The sequence below is a fragment of the Streptopelia decaocto genome (genome assembly GCF_964273445.1).
Source record: "Streptopelia decaocto genome assembly, chromosome: 2".
Classification (NCBI taxonomy): Eukaryota; Metazoa; Chordata; class Aves; order Columbiformes; family Columbidae; genus Streptopelia; species Streptopelia decaocto.
In genome coordinates, this window is record NC_138655.1 from 145,507,176 (window position 1) to 145,523,849 (window position 16,674).

Genomic DNA, 16,674 nt, shown 5'->3' on the forward strand with positions numbered 1-16,674 from the left:
GGAAAATGTAGTGCAGGTCATTAATTGTGTTTATTTGGCTTTTTGTTTCATTGCAAAATATGAAGGACATTAAAGTGTTTGAGTGTATAGCTTATACCTGCTGCCTTACATGTAGTGCATTAGATTTACCAAGCTCTTGTCATAATACATCTCAGTAAGGTCTAACGTAAGAATGTGTGTCTGCAATCATGGCTTTGGGAGCACAAAACTACTCTATTTTCAGACATTTCATCAAATTCCCTATTTAGAAGAAAGATGTAGTTCTGCTTTGCAGGCTACAGCATCGTAAAGAAGTTGTTAAACTATTTCTGTAGTTGCTGTGCTCAAGGCTGTTTTTCTCTCATTTCAGGGGTGTTGTCAAAGTTGACATCAATCTGCAGAAGGTGGACATTGACCAGTGTTCAAGCGAGGGCTGGTTCTCGGGGACACACAGATGTCATCTCAACAATTCCGAGGTATGTCTGTCTCTAAGGGACTGAGCTATGCTTCAATAACAAGTCTTGCCACTATTAATAATTTTCTGTAGTATAAATGCTATCTCTTTTATAGACTTTAAAGGTGGTTTGTAGGCAGAAAAAAATCTTTCTGTGCAAAGTGTTACAGCATGCATGAGTTTCAGGAGTGCCTGCATTTTGGGAATATTGGTGTTAAATAAAACAGAAGCTAAGTTATTGTGCCGAAATAACAGCTGTAGGGAAAAGGAATACTACCAGTGACATGATTTACGAAGTTCTGCTTGCAAGTCAATTATTTTACACTCAAAATTGTCTTTTGTCGGTGTTACTTTTGGACAACCTTGCAAAATACAATAAAAGTAGCTGAAATGCTAATGAAAATTATTCAGAAAAACATGGGCTTTTGGTAGAATGGTACAGAATAAGAGGCAGAATTGAATACTGTAATTCTTAATAGAAATGCCAACATTTTGACAGAGCTGACTAAATGTTTCTGTTCAGCTCCTTCCTGCTTCCCCTTTCTTCTGAAGGTCTGTGTCTGGCTCCATCTGTCAGCGTGTCGTGGATTATTCAGCCTGGCCAGTCGTGTATGTTCAATGAAACTTTAAAACAAAATACATTCAATGATTTTTCTTTTTGTTATGACATATGATCTCGTCTTCAAAGGCTCCAATTTGTCTTCTGTGAGAGGAGGCATCTCATAAACTTCTGTGTTTTCAGAAGGAACAGTTAAAATGTAGAGAAAGTTGATGGTTATCTACCAGAAGTCAGGAGACGTTTGCTTGATTTGTTATAAAATGCCAATTTATTGAAGTCAAATCTAAAGTTAGGAAAGGAGTAGGTTTTGATGAATTCATCTAACATTTTTGAGAAAGAAAAACTCAGATTATTTTTTTTTGTAAATGTACTTTTTGCTATTTTTCACTTGATTTTTTTTTTCTTAAAATAAGAAATCAAGTAGTCTTTGACACAAAGACTAATTTCAACTGAAGCATTTCTGCAAATGGATTTTTTTAAAATTGTCAAGTGGTTTTTGACTTCTCAATTCAAGGCAACACTTTTAAAATATCTCATGTTTCTTCCTGGAAGAAAATATAGTTTCCTATGAGTTCTGGTAAACCTTGTTTTTTAATATATGCTAGTTATGCTGAATGTGACTGTATATTTTGGTGAGTGCTCTTCCTTTGCCTAATATCTTATGAGCAAAATTGTCATCAGAGGGGTGGAGTTCTAAGTTGCATCTCTTGATGCAACCAAGAAGAAAAGGGGGGGGGAAAAACCCTGTGAGAAGACTAAGAAAAACCAAGGCAAAAGTAAAATGGAGAAAATGAAGAAAGATTGGTGATGGGCTTTAACACACCTCTGGTCTGGTTCAAAGCCCATTGTCTGCTGTATTGTGCTCTGAGTCATGCCCTGTATTCTTAATATGTAAGAAAGCAGAATCTGAGCCAAACCAAACAGGGTATAATTCCACAATTACACTTCTCCAAATAGGAGTCCTTAAGAGTGTGTCCTGGAGAGAATGATGCAAAAAAACTGCTCTCTCTGGAAGAATTTGTTGATGAAGGGTGGGGGGAATAACAGGATATCTTTTTTTTTGCTCTTCACAATTCATTTTCATGGGAGTAAAAAGTAGCTTTTATTTCTCTGTAGAATTCACTCTGATTATGAAAAAGGGTTTTCTTAATGAATATGACATTCAGTAAAACCTACCATTTATTTATTTATTTATTTATTTATTTTGGTTGCACATGAGGCAAGTGGAGTGTTGTTTAGAAAACAGTGCAGAATGAAATTCTACATGAAAGATATCCTTAGGGGTTACAGTACATTTTCTATGACTTGCAAACAAACATTTTAATTCCACAGCCTTTAGTATCTTAGTGGGCAAGCTGGAAAATCTCACCTCTCTGATTTGGTCTCTTACTGTGCATGAGAAACTGAGGCGGCTGTCATGGGCCGCTGATGCAGAGACCATCTCCACCAGTTTTGAGCCATAGCTGGGTTCTTGGCATTCTTCACTCTCCTGCTGAGAGGGTGGTGGGTGTTTCCTATCTGCTGAAGCAGAGAAGAACTTTTTTTTTTGTTACTCAAAGTGTACGTTACGGATCAGTTCTTCATGTTGGAATTCTGGGGTGTGTTGTTGTAAAGCTGGCTGCGCTCAACGAAGTTTCTTTGCAGTGCTTTTATTTACCAGACTCACTCACACTGTTTTTACTTTTGTTTTTTTTTCCTCTCCCTGTTTATTCTGCATAGCATTTTCATTGTTCTTTAGAGCTAACAAAGACTGTTCTACATGGTTTACAATAATCTTTTTTTGTACAGCACTTCTACTACTGTTGTATCCAACCTGATATATCACTATAAAATCAGAGCTGCTTTGTGCTCTTTCTGACAGTAGGAAGCACTATATTTACTGGTGTTGCAAAGGATGTTTTATTCTTCATACTGGACAGCTCCATGTTTTTGTTTCCATTAGCCTACTGCGATGCTGCAGTCCATAACTGAGTTCCTGTGATGAAAAAAGGAATAAAAATATACATTCTAGGGCGGAAGTCCTTTAATGGGTAATGCTGTCTATGTGAAACTGGCTCATGTTCACACTTTGAGGTGTTATCAGGGGTGAGGAATGCCACTTCATGAATGGCTTTTCAACTTGTATGTAGAGCAAAAACCTGCCATTTGTTGTTCTTTCTCCATGGCACTTAATAGAGTGTTAAATCAACAGGGCTGTCATGGCTAAGAAAAGGAGATATACAGGTCTTCCAAACCGCCTCCAAAATGAAAGTTGCAAGCAGGGAGTGCCTTTCCTTATTGTGCCTGAAGAGGGTGAGACTCCTGGCTTAATAACAGTGACCTTGGGGATGAGGAGTTGCTGGGAACAATCCATAGAGACACTTTCTCTCCTTTTACCCTATGGGCACTGCTTCAAGAGAGTTCAGTCTGATGGAGGCGTCTGTTCTTTCTTTACAAGCAGATATCATATGCTGCTTTTCACATTTTATTTCATTGCGCTCTACTCTGTGGAAAAGGGTAAATTACATACTTGTGAAAAAATTATTTCCACACTGTTTGCCTTATATATGCCAAAGAAATTATATTCCCCATCCTTTCCTTTATCTTCTTGGAGGCAGATTCAGAAATACCTGCTGACACTGGAATGCGCTGCCCCAGATTACAAAGTCTGTCTCCAGGACAGTGGGGAAGAAAATTGAGATCTCTGGATTTCTAGTTCTGTTTAAGTTAGGCCCTCTTTAGTTTTAAGTGACACGAGTATTTAGTGCAGCACAGCCTTTCTGCACACTGTGGCAAGCCTTTGTCATTGTGAATCTAGTCTGGCTCTGAAAGTCTGTTTATAGTATAGTTCATGCTACTTGGCCAAAGCTATCAGTGCCATTAAATCTAAGGCATAAAACTCAGTATTTCAGAGATGCAACTCCACTCTTCCCTGAAATTTTGAAAATATATTAAGTGGCAGAGAAGGGGAAGGGAGTGACTTAGGGAATGGACAAGAGGAGAGGAAAAAAAAACCCAACCAAGTTATGGGTGACTAAAATACTTCTTTGTCTTATATTTTAGTTAGTTTTATAGTGGTTAAAATCTACTAGACACATCACAGGCCATTTTTCCTACTTTCTGTGCTGTCCTGAAGTGTTTATCTTCTAAGTAAAAATCAATTGAAAGGAGGGAGATGGAGGTGCATTACAGTGAATATAAACATATGGTAAACTAGTGGTCTGTATGTGCTAGAGAGAAGAAAGGAAGGAATGGATGGGACTCCTTCCAGAAGACAGAGATTGTTGTTGAAAGTACTGTACAGCTTTCACATGCTCTGGCACAGAATCACTAGGAGATGATGCAGCTGTGACATTGGGATTTGGCTTTGGAAGGTCATCAAAAGTAACCTGATGATGTGATGGGGTAGTTGTAGTGTCAGTCCTTGCTTGAAAGAAAAACAGTGTGTGTTTGGGGCATTAAAGAATATTACTACTTAAATACACAAAATGCTTAGGCATACTATTCTTCCTGTTCTCTATCCTTAGATTTAGGTGTTCCTCAGAAGGTGGATTGGTGGCTCTTAAATATCTTGCATTATTGAATATAAAACAAAAGCAAGAGCTAGGAACTTTGGATTCCCAATTTTTAAACTGACTACCCAAATTCTTAATGTATAGTCATGCTTTTTTTGCTGATGGTTCTCTTTTGTGCACAGGACCCATGTATCTGTGATTTCGTAGCAGCCTATATGACCTGGGAGAAGAAAAGTGCCCTTCTTCAGCCTCAGGATGATGGGAAACTGTCTAGTGTAGGCATGAAGCTGGGTGAGACTTTCCACAGGAAAGCCAAACTGCAGCAGTGGCTAAAGTCCATTTCAGTTCTGATTTATTTATTATTTTTTCCTTTCTTGTTTTTTAACTTTGTCAGCCAAAAAGAGGCTGATGTCCAGGTGTTCTTGTCTTGACCTGGGGGAAGAAGGGACAACTCATGGTGAAGCACAGAGAGGTACATTCTCCTTCCCACCCTCTATCTTGACATTCAAGTAGGGAACAGTTTCCCTGAGAAAATATGTGGGCAAGAGATTTTGATTCTGTGGGGCTGAAACAGGTGAGGCAGGTAGTATCTTCAGGGTTAGAAATAATGAAAATGAATTGGGTAGAGAACAAAATTTTGCAGATAATTCTGAAATTAACAAACACCAAAAAAAAATATAGTTACCTGATAACAAATCCAAAGTAATTTCATTCTACAGGTGATGTGCATAAGAAAACATGCTTTTTTAACCTGTTTGAAACCTTTGAAGATTTTTCTTATGATATGTTAGATTCCTTCCCCATACATGTTGGCAGCAGCTGCTGGCACTTTTACTAACAACTTTAGAGTCCTTGTTGAGACACCAACAATAAAATCAAGGCTGAGGAGCGTCTCAAGAAGTCAGCTGTTGTAGCCCATAGAGCTCGACCGAACGCTCCCAGCCAGCAGCATCAGCCTGTGAAAAATGACAGCGGGCTCCACGCGGTTCCCCATCCTTAATGAGGCTGCCAACAGCTTGCTATGCGAGGCAGGCTCAGCTGACATCCCTTTGGGTTTCAACAGTATTCCACAAATGACAGCGTGCAAAAATATCTAGAGGGAATGAGAGAGGCAGAGTAAACAAAAAAGCTGCATTGCTGTCTATATGTAGTGTGTGTATATCTGTGTTTGTGGAAGTATGCCTAGGCCTACTGTGTGTGTATTTATTCTGCGCAAAGACAAAACCAATTGAGAAAACAACTGAGCAGTACAGCCAAAATCTTTTTTTTCTGTTGTTTAGCAAAACATTTGGGGCCATCATATTTTTTTATACTGTACATAGTGTTACAGAGAACCAACTGAAAAAGGGGGAGGTGAGGGCTGATTAAAAATAGGATTGTAATGGAGACTGAGTTGAGAGAGAGGAAAAAACCCAGTGCTTTCCAGGTTTTTCAAACAGATGCTTTCCAGTGCCCTTATCAAACTGGGAAAAGGCTATTAATGCGCATAATCTGTGGGAGGGGAAGAATGACAAGAGATTAGCATCCAAAGTCATAACCCAGTTGGTCATATCTGGTACCATCAGTTTTGATTATTACTTGCATGTATTTTCTGTCCCACCCACTAGGAAAAGTGCAGTGAATGAGAAAAAAATTGAAAAGAAAGCTGTTTGGTGATTCAATCTGAATGAACAGGGTTTATGGAATATAGTTAACTTCTAATCTGGAAATAATCATCATCCTTGGAGCTACATCCAAAACAGGGGAAGAGAAGTACCCAAACTGAGGTAGAGAGCTTATATTCAGGATGTATTTCCTCTTAGAAGAAAACAAGATCTTCAGTGGTGGAGTACAAATGCTAAAGCTATATTAAGTTCTGGACTACAAGGGCAATCTGAGACAGAAAGGGGAGCAGCTCAGTTCAGTACACAAATAAGGAAAATGTAGCCAGCACATTGTGGATGCAAGATCAGAACAGCATATCTGTTCTCTCAGACTGATGGCTGCTCATACAACTCAATGTATTTGAAGAGCAAGCAGTAGACACAGAGAACATTTTTGACGCTGTTTTAAAAATAACTTTGCATCATCTGCGTTCATGGGAGAAGTTCCTTTACAACTGTATACCTGATCTAATCTGGCTCTCCCTCAGACATGATTATATAAAATAAGGTGGAAGTTTGTCAGAGCTTTCAGTGATAAATAAGGTGCAATAAAAAAAGAACTTTGAGTTTAAGGAAAAGCCAGGTTTCTTAGCTACAGCATCTTTGCCTTTTTAGAAAAAAAAAAAAAAATTAAATGACTGCATTTTGCAGGAGCTAGTCTTGATTATCAATGTTTTCTTCAAAATAAGAAAACCTTTGCAACAATTCCTTTCATCCTAGTTAGCAGTGTTAACTTGAGCTTTAAATTAATCCGGGTCAGTTCTATTTGCTGCTATTTTCCTGCCCCCAGAGTTAAAAAGTGAAAAGCAGTGTATGGTTGGGAGCAGGGAGGTATTTGGTTTCTCTTGCACTTGACAGGTGATGATAGCATTGCATCAATTACCAGTTCTTCTAGATTTATTGCTACAGTTTTTAAATCCTTCTCTTTTGGACAGAGCATCCTGTTAGGCAATGCCAATTAGCTGAACTAGTGGTTTTCCTCATTGTGTTCGGGGAAGGAAAAGAGGTGACGCCCAGAAGTTTAGTTAGCTGGGTGGGCATGGACAAAATATACCTGGTAGGAGCAAAGGGGAAGTTGCAGAGAGAGGGACAGGCACAGGGGAGAGCTCTTACTGGTAGAGAGACTGAGAAACTGTGACTGGGGCAAGAGAAGGAAGATCAGGGTCTACTGGGAGCCACAGAAGACCTTGCAGCAAGGAGCCTGTGGGCGGTAGCCAGGCTGGACCCTTATCCTTTGGCAGATGTGAAGGGGCGGTAGCTGTATCAGACATAGGCATAGAGCATAGAGCATAGGCATAGAGCACAGCTTTGTTTAGGGCTCTCCTTTGTTATCACTGCCTTCGGAGGACTATATGATATCTGAAAAATGTGTCTAGTAGCATTAAGCGCAATTAGATAAATACGCAGCATTTTGATATCAAAGCATCTAGTCCATCCTGTGTGAGATTTGATATGCTTATCTTGGAAATTACACAAATACTCCCATATCTTGTGAGATAATACGAAGACTATTACCCCCATCTTACAGCTGGGATGCAGAGGCAAAATGGTTATCTCCAAGCTGATAGACACTGACTCAAATTGGGTGTGATTTCCAGGAGTCCACGTTACCCCCTCCACGATCTGCAGAAAGGCATCCCCAGCACAGGAGCTGGCGGGGAGCCCTGATGTGCTCCAGCCTGGATCATCTTTAGAAGGGGCATTTTGGGGTGCGTTACAGAATGCATCCACCCCACGTTTTAGATACTTCCAGGAAGAGTTAAGCAGCCTGATATATTTTTGAAGCCTGTGTCTGACCAGCTGTGCGTTTTTCTGAGTGATGTTGATTTGTGATAGCATTCTGGTCAAAAATGAAGCCACCCAGCCTCCCCTTAGCTAAAGACACTGTTGCTGCACTTGCTGTCATTGCAAAGGACAGCAGATTCCTATGAACTGTGCAGACTTTGTTCCTGACTTGCATACTTACTGTTTGCTTACTCAGGCAATGTACTGCAGAGGCATTTTTTGGTTTTTGAAACAGAAACAGAAAAATTCTGCTCATGCACATATTCTACAGTTAATTATTTTTGTTGAAAAAACATGGACTTGAGGAGCAGTAAACCAATGGAAAGAACTCATTGACAGCCTTATTTTAAAAAAGCTTTTATTAAATGTAGCAGCTGGTTCTCCTGTGTTTTTATACTTCATGATACCTACACAAGAGACAAGTTTAATTTAGCCTTGAGAAGAAAGTTCATTCCTCTTTTTCTATAACAAATTAAAATTAGATTGAAACCCTATTAAAGATCCCAAGATGAAAAACTAGAGAGAGTAGCTGCTGAATCTTCATATTCAAAGCAATGTACTGAGACATAATAATAGCCTTAATGGAAACAAACTAATTTAGGTTTTTTTTTTTTTTTGAGCCCAATTTTACAGCACTAGACATTCAAATACCATCATTTTTGTTGATGACTTCTGGTAGGAGGTGGATGTGGTTTTTTTGCAAATGAAAAAGAGCTGTGCTTGGTTTACGTATGCTTTTGTTTAGATCATGGTAATTAATGAGACTTGTTTTTCTAGTTTGTATTTGCCAGTACTGTAAACCGATGGCTGTCAGGTCATCCATTCAGCGCACAGGGGCTGGTCTCCCAGAGATTTGAGTCTTCACTAACCTTTACTTTCCTTTGTGTTTCTTCATTGCTTTGTCACCCTGTGCTATTTTATATAATGAATATACTGAGCACCAGTACTAACATGGGAATGCAGAGCATTTGATTTTTAATCTTTATCTTTTTGAACACTGCTTCTCTTTTTTATGTTTTGGCTAGCTTGTAAGCTGTTACTGAGCATCTATTGCTGCTTTTCCTTCCCGTTCATCTCCTTTAAGGGTTTTATTCTTTCTGTCAGTGAATAAGTAGTAAAAGAATAAACACTTCTCCCCCAACAGTTTATGCGTGTAAACTTCTTAAGATAAATATTTACCATCTTTGATTCCTCCTTTACTGATGGTGAGGAAAAATGGGTATTACGTAGAGATAAATAGGACAATTTTATATTTGTAATAGTGCACTGTTTTCTTCTTGCAGCAGGATAGGAATTCCTCTGCAGCTAAATTTAGTCCCTAGATTTACCACAACTATTGTTCACAGGGCAATCACTTTCCATTTACTTGCTTAAAATAGTGGGATTTGCTTACTGAGCTCCACTCTTTCTGTCAGAATATAGTGATTACTTTTCTATACCACGAATTCAATTTAATAATTCTGTTAATTTTTTCATCTTTCACATATGGTTGTCTGGGGAAAAAAATTCATGGGCTGGTATAGCTATGGATTTTAATTTAGGTGAAGTGAGTCCTGTAACATTCATCTAACAGTTACAGTCTTACATTTGAAAATAAAGCTAATTAGGCTGGCCTGACCTGAGAAACAAATGGAGTTTTCTCTGTAGCTGATAAATCAAACTGTTTGCAACCCTCAAATATTTTTGTGTGTGGTTTGTTTTTTTTTTATAGATACATACATAGATTAACTGTATATAAATGTGTGTGCATATGAATGAACATTATATAAATATGCACATCTATATATACATATATAGGGAATTGCAAACAACTTGGTAATTTACATGTAGGCATCCTGCTGGAACTGTTCAGTCATGTTCCAGAGTCTGGGGAGATGCTGGTCCCTGTCTTGCACCTCACCCCATGCACCAGTACAGGCTGTGGGGCCGGGCGGCTGGAAAACAGCTCAGGAGCTGCTGGTGGACATCAAGGTGACCATGAGCCAGCAATGTGCTCCTGTGGCAAAGGTGGCCCATGGCCTGCTGGGCTGCCTTCAGCAGAGCATTGCCAGCTGGTGGAGGGAGATGGTCTTTCCTCTTTACCCAGCCTGGTGAGGCAGCATCTGGAGGGCTGTGGCCAGATCTGAGATCCCCAGAAGAGACATGGGTGTACTGGAGCGAGTCCAGCAAAGGGCCACCGGAATGTGTAAGGGTTTGGAGCACCTCTTTGATGAGGAGGGGCTGAATGAGCTGGGACTGTTTGGCCTGGACAAGAGGAGGTTCAGGGCATTTTATCTGTGTGTGTAAATACCTGACAGGAAGGTGTAAAGGAAACAGACTCTTCTCAGTGGCAGTCAGTGACAGGACAAGAGGTGATGGGCACAAACAGAAAACTTTTTATTTCTCTAAACACTGTAAGGGTAGTCAGACAGTAGAACAAGTTGCCCAGAGATATGGTGGAATCTCCATTGTTGGGAGTATTCAGAACTTGAATGTACATGGCCCTGGGCAACCTGTTGGAGCTGAGCCCACTCTGAGCAGGGGTTGGGACCAGGTGGTCTCCAGAGGTGCCTTCCAGCCCTCGCTGCGGTGTGATTCTGTGGTCAGCTTTTCCATCGTTTGCGGGAGTCATTTCTCCTGTCTGATTTATATCTGGAGAACATGGTGCCCCCTTTGAGCTTTATATTTCCACTCTGTTTTAGTCATATTTATGTCAAGATTCTCTTCCATTGCCAACTGCTTTTGCTCACCAGTTGTTTTTTTTAAACTTCTCATAAGGGTGTGAAGATATGTATGTAAGTTTTGTGAGAAATCATTTACTTCTGATATTTTTTCCATAACAAGTTCAACATTTTTTTCCTCCTATTACAATAGAAGAAATGGAGTAAGTATATTCAGATTCTGATTGTTTTAGTTAATAGCTGCAAATATATGTACTTATTTACTTTCAGAACTTCAAAAGCTGATTTAGTAGAGATAAAACTAAGATTTTGAATTATGATACTGACTTCCTGCTTGTAGAGTTGAAATATTTGATATATATTGAATGTATACACACATACTATCTAAGTGTCTAATGGTTAAAGCTTTGGAAAGGGGGAAGATCTATAATATAGATACAGTAGTGGGATTTATTTGCATAACCTACGCTGCATTAGAAAATGTGGGTTTTCTAAACATAGTAAATTAATCTACAGTGAAGAAGATACTGTCCTAGACTTAGAGGACAATTGCTAGGGCTGATCAGTAAATTGTTACTGGCTTGTTTGAAATTGACATTTTGATAGCCGTTTTCATCCTGAGATGGAGTGAAACCAACACCAGTGGTGCATTCTCTGGAATAAACATATTTTTTAAAAAAGTATTAATTTGGAAATATAAAAATATGCATTTCAGGGAGCTGCTCTAAGAAATTGTATAATTTGAAAGACCGGTAAAACTTGATGAAAAATGACCATTAGTTTTAATCCTTTCTTATGCGGAAAAAATGAGAAAAAGGCGTTTTGAGAAAATCCAGTTGTATGGTAACGAAAAACAGCTTAGTGAGAACATTTTGAGAATTTCTAGAAACCCGTCTGCCATTCAAAGTCCCACCAAAACCATGTCCTTTTCCTCCCTAAAGATTTAGAAACTTTTGATACCATTTCTCTAGTTCTGTCACTAATCATATCTATCTTACGCAGTTGGATAGTCATTGTGGTTTTTAGCTCAGACAAAACAGCTTGTCTCTCTGCCAAGAAAGGAAGTTAAATAAAGCAGCACTTCAGAACTCGTGAAGTTTTACAAGACCTGATAAAATATCTTTATATTCCAATGTGTACAAGACGTGGCATAAAGTGGTTTTAAGCATGTGAGAGCAAATATTTGCCCTCTAGAACTCCTAAATTCATGTTGTTCCAGAGCACTTCAAAGTGAATACTGCATTACACTAGCCGAAGGAGGGATTTCTTGGTAGTTCAATTTTGCAGAATTTTTATATGGATAACTAATAGGGTGCTTGTTTAAAATAAGTGTCTAAATAAAACGGTCAAATCATCCTGATATGAATCTTCTGGAACATTTTTGTGAAAAACTCAGACTGATTCCCACCCGTCCCCCTCTTTGGTACTGGAGTTAAGTTTAATTTTGAAGTTGGAGTTTTCTGTGTAATTATAAAAAGCAATTTTTATAAAGTATTACTCAGCAAGCCACTTAAAGAAGAATTATTTTTACAGGTTCAATGCGTATTTCAGTTATGTTTCATTTCCATGGGTGATTGAGAGTTGCTTTTAATTATGCATCAGTGGATTATTTTAGCTGCTTTCTAACATTGCTTAACAAAAATGATACATTATAACAGTCATTTTTGTTACAGGTGTAGCCTAAAAATATTTTATTCAGTGATTACATGATTATAAGGTTTCATCTGAATATGAGGAGAAACTTCTTTACTTTGGGGGTGCCAGAGCACTGGAACAGGCTGCCCAGAGAGGTTGTGGAGTCTCATCTCTGGAGACATTCAAACTCCACCTGGACACATTCCTGTGTGATCTGCTCTGGTGAACCAGACACGAAGTGACTGCCATGTCTGGCAGATGTGTGAAGGAGAGCAGAGTTGGTGTCTATGTGAAGCACCACATATGTCAGCAGGATCCTATGGCTGCAGAAGGCTCCCCTTAAGCCAAAGCTACAAGCTTCAACGTAATGAAAGAAGAGAGCTTGAAAAGGATAAATCCTGTATAGCATCTGAATACTTACTTTCTTAGTAAGAGTTACATGACAATAATAATGCTGTTAACATTGTTAACAATAACTCTTATTTACAGTGAAATAAACTGTCACTTGTTGATTGCAACCAGCAAACATTTGACTTTCTGGTCTTATTCCACTCAGTTTGTTTTCTGCAAAGATATGAACACTATTACAAAGAACGGTTTTTGTTTTCCCTATTATTTCTTGCCTTAAGTCCCCTTTGTGTTGCAAGTGTATGCTTATAGTTACCCATTCAGTCGTTCCTTAGCTTTATGATTTCATAGCAATAGCTTTACATTAGCAACTGGTGTTTCAGTCTGGAGCATGCAAACCCTTTCACTAATATAATTTTAATCCTTGTTTGATCCTGAAGAAGAGAGGCAGCGAATCTGCGATCTCCACAAAGATGAGCGGAGCCGCAAACCTGTTGCACTGGCCCTCAGAGCCCCTGTTGTGCCTTGTTCTATGACAGGCTTTTTCGAGCATCCTCTGTAGTGAGGCGTTTTAGATCTTGGAGGCATAATGAAAGCAAATGGGTTATGTTCTTCACTCTTGCAACAAAGGCTAATCAGCTCACCATTCAGTGGATCATTCTCCCTTTATCACCTTCTCAGGTACTATTGATCTTCTTGTTCAATTTAACCATCAGTACAAGTGACATACTCTTAGTATAGCTCTGTGGACACGGTCCAAATTGTTGAGGTCAGACCAGTTTCTGACAGGGATTCAGTCTGACTTCTGGAGCACTTCTGTGCAGGTTAAAAAAGGTCTTTAGTTTCTGCTTCCTCTTTTGGAAAGGAGAACACTTTTATTTTCTGAAATAAAATAACCACTTACCTTACTAGTGGTATTTTCCTTAGTTTTTGGAATGACTGCAGACATCACAGTCAGATTTTACCTTTCAAGAGGCAGCTTTGTGTTGATAGGCACCACTGTAGTGATATGTTTTTAATGTTTTCTTTCAATTTATTTGAGTGGAAGTGAAATCTGATTCTGTGTAGTACCTGATACAGTGGGACTCGGGGCTTGTTTGGCCATCTTGGATGTTACCAATAACTGTTTTTGCCTTTTGATACAGTGCCATAATTGGGACAATTAGACCCTTTCCCTTTTACCTTCTCCCCCACCAAATCCACACCACAGTTTGCCTGTCTGGAAAAAAAAAAAAAAAACAACCCCAAACTACTGTATACTTTTGTGCTCTTAAGACTGCTGTTTTATTTTGAATAGGAATTTCTAGCTTAGCCTAGCCTTAGTTCTCGATTGTATTTGTGGCTTTGGGAAGTATGCAGATGTAAATGAGGCTGTGTGCAACTCTTTGCCTTAAATGTGTTTTTGCTTTTCTCCTCTCAACGCTTTGGAGTTTCAGCTTTTCTTTCAAATTATATTTCTGATATCTTCTATTATTCTCTTCCTATTATTTTTGTTTTCTTACCAGCTTATGTAGGGCCTCTATTAAATATGCTGGGATGCATTGGGTGGAAGTGAGTTTTGAAACTGGAAACGAGCGTGTTGTGCAAGTGTTTTGGTGGCTGCTGCACCCTCCCTCCGACCCCGGCCGCCTCTTCTCCCATCTGCTTGAAATCCCTTCTGAGGGGCTGTGTGGGGTCAATGTATAATTATGCATTTGTTTATGGTGTTTATTTTGCCCTGATGAATGTGAGTGCAAATGCCTTGTAGGCTGGTGATATTTGCACTGTTAACCAGAAAAATTAAATCCAAATACAGTCCAACTTCTTATCTTTCTGGTTTTCACGTGCAGACCAGATACTTCGCTGGAGGACCCTTATTAGGCTTTCATGGGCTGTTGGGATCCGGGCAGAGGTGTTTTGCTTGAAGTGGTGTGGTCTGTGTTGTATAGTTGGTCAGATTATATTACCCAATACTCCCCTTTGGCTTAAAACATAGTCAATAAATTCACGGAAGTGCCAAATCATTTAATCATATGTACCTTTGGTCCTGTGACTCTTTCAGTTGCTGAGGGTTTTTGAATGTCTTCCTACTCCCTCCTTTGATGTCTTTTCTACACTAAATTGGCTGAGAATCTTCCTAACCCAGACAATTATACAACAGTCCGGTACGATTTTCTTTAGTCTATCCTCAGTAGAGAGCTTTCCACTTCAGAGCTCATTTCCTTTTTGCTGCAGCCACTCATGTTTGTGAAGTTTTTGCCATTAACATCATAATGTGTGTGGAAAAAAAACAACCACCCACCCCAAACTTCTTTGAAACTTTAAATTGTTACTATTCTATAATAAATTTCAAGAAGGCAGGAGTGGATGTGATTGCGGTAAGACTTCTGGTTGCCGGACTGTGGAGCGTAGGCCGGCGGGTTCCCAGGCTGCGCAGGACAAGTGGCTGCAGGCGGCACTATGAAGGTCTCCGAAAATGAGGAAAAGGCAGTGTCTGGCTCGCTGAATCAGCAGCTTGTCCCTATTTTGAACCAGTTCTGCTGATATATATGAAAACTCTTCTTAGCATGGCTGAACAGAAATAGAACAATAGTAGAAGGAACTTTTTTCCCCTCTTGTGTCTTCCTCAAACTTGTTAACTTGGTGGACAGTCAAAAGCCTAATTCCTATTAAGCTTGTCTCTGTAATGAAAATCAAGGAAAGACATCTGGTGAGCCTCTGACAATTTTCTCTGTGACTTCTTAAACATCCCCGCTACATTTCAATTATGGAATTAGTCTTGTTTATTTGCTACGTTGCATCTTTTTGAGAGAAATGAGGCAATGCATTGGGGTGCTCTGGCAGCCTAAGAGCCTTGTGGGAAGCACCACTGGACTGGTCACATCTCTCTCTCCCTGAAAATAGTCTGTAAGGAAAAAAACATCACTAGATTTTGGATGCTTGCCTGAGACTGCCAGTTTGGCTTTTGGAGAGGAAAAGCTACAGATGTGAACTGAGTTGGTCTTGTTCAGAATAGATGCAGGAAGTGGAACCTCATAATAAGAGTCTTAGACGATCTTTATGCAGGGGACAACAGGTTTTTTAAAGCATCTTGCACAGTTTGCACACTGACCGACAACAGGTTTTTTTAAAGCAACTTGCACAGTTTGCACACTGACCTCAAAACACTGTGGCCAGATGTCTGTAAGGAAAAAGTCCAGGTTCAGATCAGTGGACATTAGACTTCTTTAACTTGATCTTAAAAGCATTAATGCTCAGTTTATCAGCACACCCAAGGGAATTCTGACAGAGGACGCTTGTGTTGTTGCTGTGTTGCCAGTGCACCTTGCCATGTGCTATTGCTTTGTAAACACAGCTCAGCATTTTCCAGGTCTTAGTGAGAAGATCCTGTCTTAGTTTTTTTTCTACTCGAATTAAAAAATTACAACAATATTCTATTGATAAAATAAAAGCTACTTTCAGGTATGAGAAGTAATAAGGAAAAGAGATCAGCAGGCTTCTTAGCTAAAAAAAAAAACCAAACCCAAGTATAATGGGAGATAAACAAGAGCTTCTTACTTGAGGATGTAATTATTTGAGAGAGCATAGTGAGGATATTAACTAAACAAATCAGATGGGGAGAAAGCTGTTTTATTAAATTTCAAATATGTAAACACTGAGAAGAATGCAGTACTATTAATTTAATTGTTTTCATTAAAGTAAGCGAACCATTCTTGTTCAGTAGAGCACTATATAGGAAGCTGTTATAATGTAAGCTAGAACTAAGTTGTATTTTAGACTCTAAATTTAGACTCCTCTCATATAAAAATTTCTATCAGGCCATTTTTTAACTGGAAAATTCCTGGTTTTAATGTTAACTTTAGATTATCCAGAACAAAAGTAATGCCGAAGCTGTTGTGTAGTAAGACATTTTTTACCCAGTAGGGGTATAGTTCTGCCGTTACAGGAGACGGGGATTCCTAAGAGATTTTCAGAAAAAGCAGAGCAAGTAGCTGTTCCCGTAGAGATGATAATGAGCATCTCTGAACTTAGTGATCTCAGGGTTTTCAAGTACACCATATCTGCCCGCTTCCTCAATTCATACCTGAGAGCCATGGTAACAGTTTGGTCAGTCCTCTTCAGCTGCTGGAACAAACCT

The 16,674-nt window shown here is 39.2% G+C and overlaps 1 protein-coding gene across 1 annotated transcript in view; it reads left to right on the forward strand.

Moving 5' to 3' along the window:
• The window catches only part of GPR158 (G protein-coupled receptor 158), a gene marked incomplete at its 5' end in the record, with an annotated part of 196,811 nt that overhangs the window by 16,530 nt on the left and 163,607 nt on the right, over nucleotides 1-16,674 (forward strand). The window contains one exon of the mRNA XM_082045133.1: nucleotides 350-455. Within this exon, the coding sequence (XP_081901259.1) occupies nucleotides 350-455 (106 nt within the window). The remainder of the gene's footprint in view (nucleotides 1-349; nucleotides 456-16,674) is intronic.